Genomic DNA, 16,568 nt, shown 5'->3' on the forward strand with positions numbered 1-16,568 from the left:
GTGTGTGTGTGTGTGTGTGTGTGTGTGTGTGTGTGTGTGCGTGTGTGTGCAAGTTCCTATCTCCTTGCCTTGACATCACATAATAACTGTAAACAAGTGTCACCGATATACAAACAGCATCTTTGTTTCCAGTTTTCCATAAAAACTGGTCTGGTTATGAGGAAACAGGTGAGGGTTAGCAACAAGAAAGGCATCCAGCCATAGAAAATCTGCCTCAATAAATTATGCCTGACCTGTATGTGTATGGAAAAATGGACATAAAAATTATGATAATGAGATGATTTCTAGTAAGCTAAATCACCATGTTGCTGTTTGTAACCCATGTGAGAGCTGATTGAACAGATGTATGACCAAAGGCTTTCCAATTATAACCATCCAATCTTCCTTCAAAATGTCAGATACTAAACTGATTAATGTATTCTCCTTTATTTAAGATAGCAGGGTGTGAGTTGTAAGAGACTTGGCTGCTATTTCTACTAACTTGTATAGAAAGCTTCTACATTAGCTCAAGCAAGAGAAATTTTGCTGGATGTTAGTAGGTAGGAGGGTGGGTAGTACCAGTGGTGGTGGCCGTGGTGGTGGCAGCGGTGGCAGAGGGTGAACAGTTAAAATAAAAAAGCTTCAGCAGTGAAACAACAACCTAAGAAAATAATCAACAATTTAAGTGACTAAATAAGATCCAAAATATAGTGTTCAACTGTAATTATTTCACAGAAGACCAAGATAGCAAGATGCTGTCAACTTGAAAAATACATTTGCAGGAAATATTTAAATAAACAAATAACTGAAAAACAAACACATATCACTTCAACTTTGTATTTTTGTGCTAGTGGAAGGGGTTATTTTGTTCATCTATTTATTTTTTTCCTGTTTAACATGCTTATTTTCAAGACAGCAGGAGTTGGATAGGTTTGTTTTCGTTTATTATCATTATTATTATACACTTCGATAATTGCATATTCTTAGAACAAGTAATTTTACAGCTGAATGCCCCTGCTGGTGTTACCCACTCAGCCATGAAGTAAGAGTGAACCAGATGTCACATAAGCTAGACTGAAGCAGGTAGCATAATGTACAACATTATCTAAACAGATGGATGTTTTAAACTTTCTTTGAAATTTCAATCAGTGTAGACCATTGTCCTTAAGCTGACATACAACACCCTCAAATAGATACACAACATTCATACATAAATACACACACACACACACACACACACACACACACATATATATATAAGTAGAAAGATTAGCATATGAGAAGCTGTAATGTTGCACAATAAACCTCAAAAATATTCTGAATGGAATAAAATTGTGCTTTATGCCTTTAGCAGAGCCTAGTCTATTTCAAGTATTCAGACTAGTCACTGATTTGAGGATAACTTGATATCATGGATCAGGGCTCTCTACTGCAGTTCCCTATGAGGTCTTTCTTTTTTTTTTTTCTTGTAGTCTCAGCATCTCAGCAAAAAGTCATGGCCTCTAGTCAGCCTTCTCCCATTTGTCATTGTCATGTCTCGTACATTTTTGCAGTGCATTGTTGACACTAGAATGAAAGCCTTCTTGATTAAGTCTGAGTTCTCCTACTGGATGAAACCATAGCATTACTTAGTTCTGACTTTCTCATAGCGTCTTCTTGGCAGAGATATTGGGGTGGTCTGTCATTACCTTCCCCAACTGGATGGCCATTGGTCCACAGGGAGCTCATCTGCCCTTCAACAGGTCTTACTTTTAGTCGAGTGTCCAGAAGGTGCAGAGCTTAGTGGTTAGGATATTTGGCTTATGATCAGAAGGTAATATGTTCAGTATCATGCAATGTGTAGTGTCCTCGAGTAAACTTTATTTCATGTTGCTCCAGTCCACTCAGCTGACAAAAATGAATAGTACCTACATTTCAAAGAGCCAGCCTTGTCATATCTTGTGTCATGCTGAATCTCCCTGAGAACTACATCAAGGACATGCGTGTCTACAGAGTGCTCAGCTACTTGCACATTAATTTTACAAGCTGGCTGTTCCATTGATCAGGTCAACTGGAACCCTTGTTATCATAACTGACAGAGTGCCAGTTGGGTGTCCAGATACCCACCTCACAACAATTGCAAGCTACTTGAGTGGTGGAGCTAGATTAGTTGCCAACCACCCACTAGGAGGGACAAAAAAAATTTTAGAAGTCTGCTTTCCTAACCAAAAGTAGACACCAAAATTCCACTTCACAGTTTAGCGGTTGACATTAAATAGACTGGTTTCTTGCAGATATCCATACTTATTGCAAGTAATGTAATTACAATACAGAATTGCAATACCAATATATGGAAACATACAGTCTGAAAAAGTTACGTCAAAATTTCGCTGATTGATCTCACACTCCAACAATTCCCAGACAATCACTCGAATCACTTTCTTTGTAATAACCATGATAGAGTTTCGGATGCATAGTCTCACACAATGAAGAGTCTTCAGCTATCACTAAGACCGCTTATTTCTATTTGTAGTCATAAAGGAGACAGTCTTACAGCTATAAGGAACTTCTCGAGGTAAAGATTTACAGAAAAGATTTGATAGAAAGCAAAATGTTAAATAGTCTTAAAAGTGTTTAACATTAAAGACAGCTACTTACGAGAGCTTTCTTAGAAGTTTTTTAACTTGCATCACACAGTAACAAATACTATAAATACATTGTATTGTTATAGATTGTCAAACCACTTTGTTCCCATTTTTTTTTCTTATTATTTAATTTACCATGTCCAAGACAGTTATTGTTCATAGTGTAAGTCAGTTAATATGACATTTCAAGAAATATAGGATGCATTACCAGAGGAAATATAGAAATGAAAAATAGAATTAAAAATGAAGGAATGCTTGATGTAAAATTTATAGAACCCCATTATACATGCCAGAGTGAATGCATGTCTGGAGCACTTGGTGACCCGTTGAACAATGAAAGATTAGGAAGAGCAACATTTATGTGAAATTTTGATTCAAATTGGAAAAAAAATTTCTATAGTAACTTTTCTAATGTAATAACAGGCCTATGAGAAGGATTATATGAGCTGTATGCAATTGGAAAGAACATCTACGAAGGGTTTCAAATTTGGATGGTTTTTCCACAAAAGTGGACAATGATCACATTACAAAAACAGGGGAATCTGTAAATCAGAAGATGACTATGTTGTTATGAAATTTATGAATAAAAAGAAGATGAAGTCACAATTAGGAAACTAGTCTGTTAGAAAATCTCTGTTTGAGATAGAAGCAATATATGAATCAAAAAGTATTGTTTATGGCCATTTAACCCCAGGAAGACATTTCCTCCAGCTGGATAACTCCTGCCATCCTAGCTCCAAGACCACCAGACCACATGGTTTCCAACTAGTATCCTAGTTACAAAATCAATGATTGTATGACACTGTGTTTTCTGTATATTGCAAGCGAGGTAAACTGCTGCAATGCTTGGCAATGAATACCCACCACTCAGGAGATCCAATACTGATTGAAACCACATAGTCTGATGGTCATGAAGCTAGGGTGGCAGGAGTTATCTCCCACTTGCAATAAAAACCAGTTGGAGATGTCTTGCTGGGGGTTAAATGGCAGTATCATCTCTTAGTGGACAACCACATTAAAGCGGACAACCACATTAAAGTGGACAACCACATTAAAGTGGCCATAAGCAATACATTTTGGTTTGTACACTACTTCTATCATGAACAGAGATTTTTTAACAGACTAGTTTCCTAGTTAGAAAATCAGTGATTGTATGACACTGTGTTTTCTATATATTGCAAGTAAGGCTAAACTGCTGTCTTGCCTAGCAGCAGGTGCCCACCACCTAGGAAATCCAATACAGATTAAAGCCACATGGTTAGGTGGTCTTAGAGCTAGGGTGGTAGCATTTATCTCCTGCTTGCATTAAATATTGAGTGTGAGAAGCACACTGAATAAATCATCATCTCTTAGAGGACAACCACATTAAAGTGGTCATAACAAAGTCACAGTTAATCAAGATGTGTTTGATTGGGTGCTAATGAAAGTTTACTGAAAAGTGTCATAACAGGTGATAAAATCTGAGTGTTCAGCTACAATGCTGAAACAAAAACAAGTGTGTTGGATCATTGTTATAGAAACCAAAAAGAACACACCAAAGATGCTCAGGTGTGAAGGTTATGTTAGAAGGGCCACATTCATCGTGAGTTCTTCTCATGTGGTTAGAGGTTCAATAAAGAGCTATACTTGGATCTCCTAAGCTTGTTTAAGAGAGGCAGAGTGAAAAAAGAAGCTTGAGATATCTACAAACAATATCTGGATGATACATCATGACAACACACCTATTCATGCATCACCTGTTATCCATGACTTTTTAACAAAACACTAGACTCTCATCCCCACCCCCACTTTCATTACTCATTGGAATTGGTCCCTACTGACTTCCTGTTCCTAAAATTGAAATTCACTTGAAAAGGTTACTGATGTCAGATGGTAGAAGAGATAAAGAAAATTCATAAAATGAATGAATCACAATTCCTAACTATCAAAACATCATCCTCATTATCATTATCATCTTCTTGTTTGAATGGTTCAGATGAAATTTGCTGAGCAAGACAATATTTCCACATGGCCAAACAGGTTTTCTGAGAAGACTAGAAATGAAGTAAAGGACACCACTTGTATGATGGTGAAATTCATTTACAGCGATCACATGATGTCAAAAGAAGGAGGCACAAATACCCCACTACCCTATATATATAAATATATATCATTATTATCATCATTTAATGTCTATTTTCCAAGCTGACAAGGGTTGGATGGTTTGACAGGATCTGATCGGTTCAAGATTGCATCATGCTCCAGTGAGTCTCCTTTGGCATGGCTTCTATGGCTTTCAGTTTTCATCTACCAAATCCATTCACAAGGCTTTGGTCAGCTTAGTGCTATACAAGAAGACATTTGCTCACGGTACCAGGCAATAGGACTGAACCCAAAACCATGTGGCTGTGAAGCAACTTCTTAACTACACAGCACACATTTGAAAACTAGGAAAAATCATTGTGAGTGGTGTATCAAGATTGGAAGAAACTATTTTGAGGGAGACAAATCTGATTAAATTCTAAAAAAAATCAATGATTTCATTTCTAAAAAGTTCAGTTTCTTATAGAACAAATCTCATATAAAAGCAGGAGCTTTATAAGTTATCATCATCATCAATATTTAATGTCTGTTTTCCATGCTGGCATGGGTTGGACAGCTTGATAGAAACTGGCAAGGCTAGGGGCTGCACCAGGTTCCATAGTCTGTTTTGGTATGGTTTCTATGGCTGGATGCCCTTCCTAATGCCTAATCACAGAATGTACTGGGTGCTTTTTATGTGATACCAGTACATCTTATGTGGCACCAGTACATTTTATGTGGCACCAGCACCCACACCAATGCTTTTTACATAGCACCTTGATTTTAAGATCTCAATTCTGATGTGGTACACGAGCTTTCTTAAGTACAGCAATATCTCCACATATCTCAGTCCTTCATAAGGAGACTACATTTTGAAAAGTGAGTTAGTTGCCAATGATTCAAGCACCAATAAGAATGGTTTTAATGATGTAAACCAAGGACAGGTGAACATGGAAAGTGTTCTCCTTATGCATTTGTTTAGCCACTAAATCAAGCTTAACCTCAGCAGACTTTTAAGATCAAAGACATTCCAACCATAATTATCCTGTTTTGTTTTGTCTATTTATTATTTCTTTATTTTGTTTTGTTCTCTTCTGGTATCACATAACTTGGTGTGCATTAGCCAATGTGTCCTTTCTTTAAAGACACAATGGCTAATGTACAGAAAGGGGGTGATTTCAAGATTTAGCTGATCGTTTGAGCAGATCAAGCAACCACCAAAATGCTCCTTCTTTGGTCTTCTTTTCCTTATGGGTACAATACAATGGCTCTGATAAAAGTCTTGAACTTTCAGTTTCATTTATATAACAACTCAGTAATCTTAAGTGTCAGTGTACTAAGCTCAAAAGATAATATTTTCAATAACTCTATAACAGACTTAACGGAATGTAAACAGATATACAGCAAAGAAAACCTGAACTATTGTCGTGTTTTCTTTTAATCTTTATGTCAAGAGGAATGAATAGTGCTCGTGACTTTTCAGAGAGTCTCAGAGACTAGTCAGAGAGGGAGGAAAGAAGATATGCTCCAATTGGTGACCTGACCTGAAAGAGAGCGAATCAAGAGCACCCAGGGTGCCAGATGGTGATGGTAAACTAAGAAACAAATTAAGTTTGCCACCCAAGAAGACTCTGGCAAGATTTGAACTCTAGTACAATCCTAATGCAGGACAACTTGGGCAAGTGTCTTCTACTAAAGTCTCAAGCTGACCAGTGCCTTGTGACTAGATTTGATAGACAGGTAGGTAGGTAGATAGATAGGTAGATCCATAGGTAGGTAGGGAGATAGAGAGGTAGGTAGATAGATAGATAGATAGATAGATAGATAGATAGATAGATAGATAGATAGATAGATAGATATGAGAAGCTTCCACATAGTCTGTCTACTAAATTCACTCACAAGGCTTTGGTCAGCCTGGGGCTGTAGTAGAAGTCAATTGCCCCAAGAAGTCACATGCAGTAAGACTGAACCTAGCCTAAGACCAGATGATTGGAAGCAAGCTTCTTAACCAGACAGTCGTGCTTGTACATTATGCAAAAAAGAAAACTCAGAAATATTACTTTGGTTTCCCCCCACCTCCCATTCATACATACATACTTCATCTTTCTTCCATCTTCTATATGGCTTCATATCAGTTTGCCAGAATCAAAAATTTTGTGATATCATCAATACACAGGGGAGGAGGAGGAGGAGTGAGGAAGGCAGAGATGGATGGGGGGGGGACATGGTGATGGTGGTGGTGGTGGTAGCAGTAGCAGCAGTAACAGCAACAGCAGCAAGTCACTACAACTGCATCACTGAAGTGGAACTAACACACATAATCAGAAAGAAAGGAGTTTGCACATGAAAAGAAGACACTTCCAGACAGATGTGGTCGCCACAAGCCGCAAGCTGTGATCGCACGGAAATTGACTGTTAACTTTCTGAATTCAATAAAGAGCTCTTTTAAATTGTAGTAATTCACTCAGATACCAAACATTCCTAACTGATACCTGTTGAGATAATAACTAATGCATTATTAGTGTCTTCAATAGTCATCAGTGAAGTCTACACATGATCACAAGATCTTTCAGAAATATAGCCAATTCTGTTTAAATGCCTAACCTCGGCAATTGAAGTTCTTATGCAGTTAACCAGAGTATGCAATTAAGTGAATTCATATTACTAAGCGGTAAATTACATGATTTTTCAATACATTGTCAATAGTAAGAAATTATGGCAGTGTTACACATCTACAGACATTATAAAACCACAATAATTTTTTTTTTCAATATATTCTCAGTCTGTTTTGTGATCAAATAATTTACGTAATAGATGCAGGTGTGGCTGTGTGGTAAGAAGCTTGCTTCCCAATTACACGGTTCTGGGTTCAGTCCCACAGCATGGCACCTTGGGCAAGTGTCTTCTATTATAGCCTTAGACCAACCAAAGCTTTGTGAGTGGATTTGGTAGATAGAAACTGAAAGAAGCCTGTCGCATCTGTGTGTATGTGTGTGGGTTTGTGTGTGTGTGTGTGTGTGTCTTTGTGTCTGTGTTTGTCTCCCACCACTGCTTGACAACCAGTGCTGATGTTTAAATCCCCATAACCTAGCAGTTTGACAAAAGAGACCGATAAAGTAAGTAGCAGGTTTTAAAGCAAAATAAGTACTGGGGTTGATGCATTCAACTAAAATTTCAAGGCAGTACCCCAGTATGGCCACAGTCAAATGACTGAAACAAATAAAAGATAAAAGGTACACTCAACACAGCTCAGGCTGCTTATTGATGCAGAAAGTCTAGGTACAAGAATGGTTGTGTGGTTTAGAATCTCACTTTGCAACTACATGGTTTCAGGTTCAGTCCCACAGCACAGTACCTTGGGCAAATGTCTTCTACTACGGTCCCTGACCAACCAATGTCTTGTGAGAGAATATGAAAGATGGATTTGTTTCTGTTACTATTACTACTACCATCACCATCACCACCAGTCACCACTGCCACCACCATCGCTACCACTACCACTGCCACCACCATCATTGCCACCACTACCAAGCTGTCACCCCTTTCCCCTCCCCAGAGTATTGATATTATCACAGAATTTTAAAGAATCCACTCATTACATTCTGTAAAGTAGCTGGGGAACAAGCAGAGACAGCACAGAATATCAAAGGAGCAAGAGCATTTTTTGATATTGTCAAGAACCTGACAACCTGTCTAGGACTGATGCCACACAATAAAATGTGCCTGGTACATTTTATGAAGTGGCTGGGGTTAGGAAAACAAACAATAAATGAAATGTATGGAGGAAATTTGGTTTTCTGACCTGTCTAGGAAAAGCTGTTATCTGAATGGGAACTGATTTAGACGATGTCAAATTGTCCAACCCTTAATAAAAAGGAAAGTGGGCATAAAATATGCTATGATGATGATGATCATGAGCCTTCAGTTACCAAATTTTCTGGTATACAAGTCCACATAGTATACGCACTGGCACGACAAGGGTTCCAATTGATCCGATCAACAGAACAGCCTGCTCATGAAATTAATGTGCAAGTGGCTGAGCATTCCACAGATAAGTGTATCCTTAACATAGTTCTCAGGGAGATTCAGTATGACAAAGAATGTGACAAGGCTGGCCCTTTGAAATACAGGTACTACTCATTTTTACCAGCTGAGCAGACTGGAGCAACATGCAATAAAGTGTCTTGCTCAAGGACACAATGCATCACCAGGAATTGAACTCACAACCTTATGATCATGACCCAAATACCCTGACTACTAAACCATGCACCATCAGAATACAGTATAAACATTCAGTGTAAACATTCAAACATTGTTGTTACCTCTCTCCAAATCTTGCTACATTTCACATAGAATTTTCGGACCTTTCAAGTCACCTTGGTGTGTAAGTTGATCTACAGTGTGACCCAAAAGTAGGTTTACAGTTATTCAACTATCTCTTTCACATTCATATATTAACAGTTTACATCTTAATTATAGAAAAATATTAAATCATTATTCTATGCTAATTTAGTTAATTTTGTCAAGCTCCCTTTTCAGTTTATAAGATAGAAATTTAAATGTAATAAAATGTTTTAAAGGAAACTTTAAGAGCCTACATAATAACTGTAAACCTACTTTTGGGCCATCCTGTACATTTTATGGCTGTGTATTTTGGTCAGAAATTTCAACTTGTATACTGCAAAATACAGTACTTAAGCTTGGCTAGACATTGTCTTTCATACATTTTGAATTTCTCAATGATAATCACTAAGGTCATGTGGGTTAAGAAAAATTTAATTAGGTAAACGACAAGTTGACGTAGCTGATTAGGAAAACAACTAAATAACATCCATTCATTGATTTTATGCTTGATTTGAAATTATCTTTTTATAATTTACATTTTTTTCAAAATCTTTTATTACTCAATTAAAATTTAGATAATAAAACACTGGAATCTGAACTGTGAATGATCAATGTTAATTCTCTGAGAAGGGCAAGAATAACTTGAATATGTTTGACTCTGTTGACATCAGATGTGTGTAAACATGAAGCACAGTCACTAACTCATCATAAGAGCAGAAACTTCTAGAACCACTTTATTTGTATCAAATCAAATATTTAATTTTATGTAATATTCTACTAAGTTTCTACTAAAAACTAAAATTAAATTTAAGTTTTACACAATTAACTAAAATCGGCATTATTCCATCCATCAATCTCCATCTTTTCTACCTACTATTTCTGGAAGGGTTGTGGGAGCAGTAGATTCTTCAGGCATCCCTTCCATCATTAAACATGGAATCATTATTAAACATAGGATCCCAAGCATGACCAATTGAGATGATGGATATTGTCCAACCATCTCAGTCACGGTCTACTTTTAAGTCACCTGCCAGTTAGCTCAGCTTGATTTGCATATGCCATTATTTGCATATGTAATTAACTGATCAATTTTACAAAGATCTGATGGTACATGATTTGATGTTTTCAAAAGTTATGCAATTAAGTGAAACATGCAATTATGAGGAATGAAGTTTAGCAGAGCCAACCATATCAGAATTATAATCATCGTCAGCATACCTATTTTACCATGTTGATTGTACGGCAACAGTCTTTATACCGAAATCTTGTGCTATCATCTCTTTGAGTTTCAGCCACTTTCAAATCTAAATCAACTCCTATTAAGACCTGTACAACCTGAAACTTATGAGGGTGCTTCAAAAGTAGTAGTCAACCAGCTAGAAAAAAGCAGCCAAATTTTCTTCAAATCTCGTTTTTGCATTTGGTGAATTCACTTGTTGAAACAAATTTTGGTGTGTCTTGGATGGGTCATTATGCCATTTAATAACACACACACATGTTCAATTCCACTTCTCTATTGTTAGTCAATTGATAAAATATCCAAGCAAGCAACTAACTGATTTGTTTGTTTAATGTGCAGGAGCAGACCTTGAAGCAAGAGAAGTCAATAACCCTTTGGCATTTAAACCAGCCATATCCAGCCAAAACTTTCTATTTGTTTTATGCTCCAACTGACCAGATCCAGGCTCTCACACCTACCCTACAATTTTATTCTACTTTAAACAATCACATCATCGAAATATCAAGGATATGAGATAATGCATGATTAATTCAAAACCCTTTCCCTTTCCTCTGTTAGGAGGCACAAGCATTTACACACACATGTGCACACAATGGAAAAACTTCTGCCAACCAAATTCAATTACAAAGCTTAAGTCAGCCCAAGACTATAGCAGAAGACACTTGCCCAAGGTGCCACGCATACAGTGGGTCTGAACCTGAAACCATGTGGCAGAGAAGCAAGCTTCCTAACCACACAGCCATGCCTGCGCTAAGCATTATGTTTCATAGAATAACCTGAACACTAAAGAGTTAAGGTACTAAGTCATTGAAAAGGTTACAAACAGTGATGAAAGAAGTTTAACTAACAAACAATCAATTGATTTTTGTAACCTTACTTATTAAGCAAACGATTAATTAGTTAGTTGACTGGATACTTAACCAACTGACTAACAACAAAGAAGTGGAATTCAACCTGTGTGCATGCCCATATACATGCGTACCCATGCATGCACACATATATGCATGTGCTTGTGTGCATATGTACATGGAGATAAAGGTGTGCACATGTGACAGCAATATGATACCTCATATTTCTTGTTGATGGATACTGTGGGTTGGTAGATGATATGCAGTTTTTCATGGAGGTAATTAGAGGTGCCGGGTGAATATGGTGGCGACCAGTCAATAAAAATCCACTAGATGCTGGGTGTTTCGCCTGTCCATGTGTGTGTGTGTGTGTGTATGTATGTGCATGTGTGCCTTCATGTGTGTGTATCTGCCTGTCTGTCTGTGCATGTGTGTTTGTGTGCATGTGTGTTTGTGTGCATGTGTACGCACATGCGGATGGGTGAATGTACATCTATGCACACGTACACACTCATATAAGCACTGAAACATACACACAAATATATGGATTATATATATGGAAATATATACATATATACCCCCACAACATCTACTGCCCCTTCCTACCTCCCCCAACCACATGACCGATATCTTGTCCACCACGTGGCCAATTTCCTGTTCACCACGCAGTCGATTTCCTATTCACCATGCAGTATTTTTCATCTAACTACTGTCGCTAAATACCAACATCAATACCATGTAACCTTTCACAGGCTATCGTCCAGTAATAAACATTGATTCTCTTCAATCGAACCCACCCACATTCAGACTCCAATGGCCGAAGACTAGCCATGCGCTTGAAATTCAGAGTACCAAGGATTTTGAATCAAACTGTTTTGATCTGTATATGTAACTCCCAATAAATTTGTTGAGCTCCCTTCATTTGTTTGTCTACTCACTCGTATATACATACATATATATATATATATATATATACACACACATACACACACACACACACAAGGCTTTGGTCAGCCCAAAGCTATAGTAGAAGACATTTGTACAAGGTGCCACATAGAGGAATGGAATCTTGAACCATGTGGTTGAGAAGAAAACTTAGTAAAAAAAAAAAATCAACATCTTACAAAAGAAGTCATTTATCTGTGGTCATGGGGAAATATTCCCTCCATGGGAACAGGAAACAGCATCTGATCGTAGAAAATCTACCTCAGTAAATTCTCTCTGACCCAAGCCTGGTACTTATTCTATCCTTCTCTTTTTGCTGAATTGCGAAGTTATGGGGACATAACCAAACCAATACCATTTATCAAGCAGTGTGGCGGGGACAAACACAGACATGACACACACACACACACGTGATAAATTGAGAAACAGAGATAAGTGACAACTCTGTAAAGTTGAGAAACAGTGATGAGTGACCACTCTGTAAAGCATATAAGTGATCACATGATTGCTTATAAGCCATAAGCTTATAAATATCATTATCATTTACACACAATGCACACACAACACACACAATACACACACATATATGTGACAGGCTTCTTGCAGTTTCTGTCTACCAAATCCCTTCATAAGACTTTGGTCAGCCCGAGGCAACAGTAGAAGACACTTGCTCAAGGTGTCATGCAGTGGGATTGAATCCTGAACTATGTGGTTGGGAAGCAAACCTCTTACCACACTGCCACGCCTGCACTTGTGTTGTTTTTTCTTAAAGAAATTAATGGAAAAATAAATCTCTACTTCAATCAATTATCTAACTTTATGTCAGTCTCAGCAAATGTAATTAACCCTGTAGCATTCCAGATTACTCTGTCAAATATAATTCTAATTTATTCACCTTGTTTTGAATTAATCATGTATTATCTCATAGCTTTGAGAATTAGATTATGTGATTGTTTATTTTCAAAATTACATTGTAGGACAGGTGTGAGAGGCAGGATTTGGCTGGTTAAACCCTTTAGCATTCAGATTACTCTGTCAAGTATAATGCTTACTTATGCACATTGTTTTGAATTGACTATGCATTATCTTGTAGCTTTTGAAGATGTGGTTGTTTATTTTTAGAATCACACTGTAGGGTACATGTAAGAGACTGGATCTGGGTAGCCTGAACATAAAATAGGTAAAATATTTGGATTGGATATGACTGGTTTAAATGCTAAGGGGTTAAAACCATAATTTCATTAAAAAAAATTCCTAAATACCAATATTGGAAGTGGAAAATCAAATAAAATACAGGTGAAAATATCTGCATAATATTTATTAAAACAGATATAAGTTAATGAAGTTTTTAAAATGTCTTCCATGCTGCATTGTTTTCTGAGTTAAGTCACATATCTTGGAACCAATTACTGATGTAACTTGAGTTATGCCTGTCATCATCATCATCATCATTTAATGGCCTTTTTCCATGCTGGCATGGGTTGCACAGTTTGACCGGAGTTGGTAAGGCCAGGGGCTGCACCAGGCTCCAACATTTCTTCTGGCATGGTCTCTCCACAGATGGATGTCCTACCTAATGCCAACCGCTCCACAGAGTGTACTGGGTGCTTTTTATGTGGTACCAGTACTTTTAATGTAACACCAGCTCAAAAGCTTTTTATGTGGCACCAGCACAAAAGCTTTTTATGTGGCACCAGCACCAGTATCAATTCTGCTGGCGCAGATGGGTCTTCTTGAATACACACGTGCACCAGATATTTGGATCCTTAGTCATTTCTTTCATAAGGCTTAGTGTCTTGAGATCAGCATCAGGAAATATCCATTCAATATACGATTTCAAACAATTTACACTGTGAATTAACCATCTCTGACAACATTGCGTATAAATCTATGAGCTTTAATATGGAAAAGCACCCACTACACTCTCTGAGTGGTTGGCGTTAGGAAGGGCATCCAGCTGTAGAAACTCTGCCAAATCAGACTGGAGCCTGGTGTTGCCATCCGGTTTCACCAGTCCTCAGTCAAATCGTCCAACCCATGCTAGCATGGAAAGCGGACGTTAAACGATTAAACGATGCTTGAATCATTCAACAGGGAACTTCAAAAAAGAAATAAAAAGTTTACTCTTGAATTAACTATCTCTGAGGACATTGTATATAAATTTATGAACAAATAATACTGAAATATCTAAATCAGACAACATTAAGCTTCAAAATGTTTGTATTGGAATAACTATCTCTCTACAGACATGTGCATAAATTTTGTGAATGGCAATATTGAACAACTTGGAAGATGATTGTAAATTTCTTATAGCTTTCACACATTTAAAGCAAATTCAATAATTTTAAAGTTCTCAGACAAGAAGAAGAAGATAGAGAAAGACATGAGAACTTACAGAAATTGGCATTTCGGTATTCATTGGGTTATCACTCCATTTCTTTCGAACTCGGCCAGTGGAATCTGCAATAAATGAAATATGAATACAAATTCAGTTTAAAAGCAAAAGCAATATGTTGAACAATCTGTAGTAAAATATTTGGCAGAGAATAACAAGATAGACAGCATTTTGTTTTGTTTTCTAGTTTCTTTCAGCAGCACTCCTAAGAACCAAATATTTAGTTTTAGTTCTTGGATTTAGCTACTTTGTAACCAGATTTCTTATAAAATACATACTGTCTATGTATTTCAATTAATTTTGAAAATTAATCAAGAATTTTGAAGGAATAAAAAAAATACGTAACTTCTACATGATTAAGCTGGTATCTAAAGTTTAACGAAAAGATTCTTAAACAATATTATCATAGAAGTGTGTGTGTGTGTATGTGTGTGTGTGTTCCCCTCCCCTCTCCAAAGCAAATTTCTTACCACACAGCCACAATGTATTTTCAAAATTAATTTAACCCTTTAGCATTTAAACTGGCCATACTGGCCAAAATATTCTTTCTGCATTATCTTCAAACTGAGAAGATCTGGCCTCTCACACGTACCCTCCAATGTCATTCTAATAATATACAATTACATCATTAAAATCTCAAATCTATGAGATAATACATGATTAATTCAAAACAATGTAATCAAATAAGCATTACATTTGACAGAGTAATCTGAATACTAAAGGGTTACACAGACAGGCAAAACCTTTTATTAAAATATGCCACAAATGGCAAGTCACAGTTACCTTGACTCCTACCAATTTGTTCCAATGATGGCATACAACTCGAGGAGATCAATAACTTCAAGAACAGTGGGTCTAATGTTGCTGAGAGTAAGAAAGACTGCTTGGCATACAAAGGGAAAGCCTGGAATGCCTGCAACAAGCTCCACAACATTTAATAATAATCAAATATTTCAAAGTCGAAAGAAGCTGGTCTTCTTCGGGATATGTACAAAGAGTATTGTTCTCTGTGAAGTCAAAACTTGGACAATGAAGAAGAAGAGTTTAAGGTGAATATACCAAGCTTCTCATGGTGGTGCAAAACATTTCATAGCATGAGCACAAACAGGAGATTTATGATGGACAGATTCCAGTCATCTCTTGTATTGCTGTTAAAGATGCAAAGTAGGCTTTGCTGGCCACTGCTATTGTGATTAATATCAGGTTATGTCAGATGTCATATTCTAGAGAGTTCTATGCTCTAATAGAGGACGAAGGCCTTTCAACTTCAATGTTGATGCTGAGAGAGACATGTGACATGGCACTGAAGGTCTACAAAAGTTAATGTGGAGAAGCGGTTTGGAAAAGAAGAAGACAAAGACAAAGAAGAAGAAAACATAGAAGACAAAGAAGAAGACATAGAAGACAAAGAAGAAGAAGACATAGAAGACAAAGAAGAAGAATTTGAAGATGAAGAAGACATAGAAGAAAAATACTTAGAAGATGAAGAAGACATAGAACATGAAGAATAAATACAAGATGCTAAAGAAGGCACAGATGACATAGAAGACAGCAAAGGAGGGGGAGGACAATGACGAGCAAGAAGAAGAAGAAACAAGATGAAGAAGAAATGAGGAGAACTGGAACACGATGAAGAAAAAGAACCAAACAACAAAGTATATACTAACTGAAGGGAAAGAATTAGCAACACAACACTGCATTTTCCCAAAGATTTCAAGTTTTAGAATGCGTGTTGATAACCAGGAGAAGGATTACAAGTCATTCTCAAATTCAATAATCACATGGATAATACTGCTATGATTTCATGAAATTTAATGTCTGTTTATGGATCAGTTGACATGCACTTTACAGTTCAATGTTAAACATATATAATTAAATGTAGTGTGGATCAATAAACCAGGCTTTAAAAGCCAATTGATAACATATTGTTGAGCCATAGTTGGACAATTTTTAGAAACCCTATATTACCAATAGGTTACAGAGGCTGCAAAATAAAGAACATTCCATTAATAAATACCAATGAATCACATAAAGAGGTGGGGAAAAAATCGATAACAGAAAGCAAGCAGGACAGTAAGGGAGGGAGGGAGGGAGGGAGAAAAAGAGAGAATGGGAAAAAGAATAGAAAAATG

The 16,568-nt window shown here is 37.0% G+C and overlaps 1 protein-coding gene across 1 annotated transcript in view; it reads right to left on the minus strand.

Moving 5' to 3' along the window:
* LOC106873657 (katanin-interacting protein) overlaps nucleotides 1–16,568 on the minus strand; it is a 551,631-nt gene that overhangs the window by 482,941 nt on the left and 52,122 nt on the right. The window contains exon 2 of the mRNA XM_052977029.1: nucleotides 14,437–14,501. Within this exon, the coding sequence (XP_052832989.1) occupies nucleotides 14,437–14,501 (65 nt within the window). The remainder of the gene's footprint in view (nucleotides 1–14,436; nucleotides 14,502–16,568) is intronic.

This window comes from Octopus bimaculoides, chromosome 2, assembly GCF_001194135.2.
Source record: "Octopus bimaculoides isolate UCB-OBI-ISO-001 chromosome 2, ASM119413v2, whole genome shotgun sequence".
Lineage (NCBI taxonomy): Eukaryota > Metazoa > Mollusca > Cephalopoda > Octopoda > Octopodidae > Octopus > Octopus bimaculoides.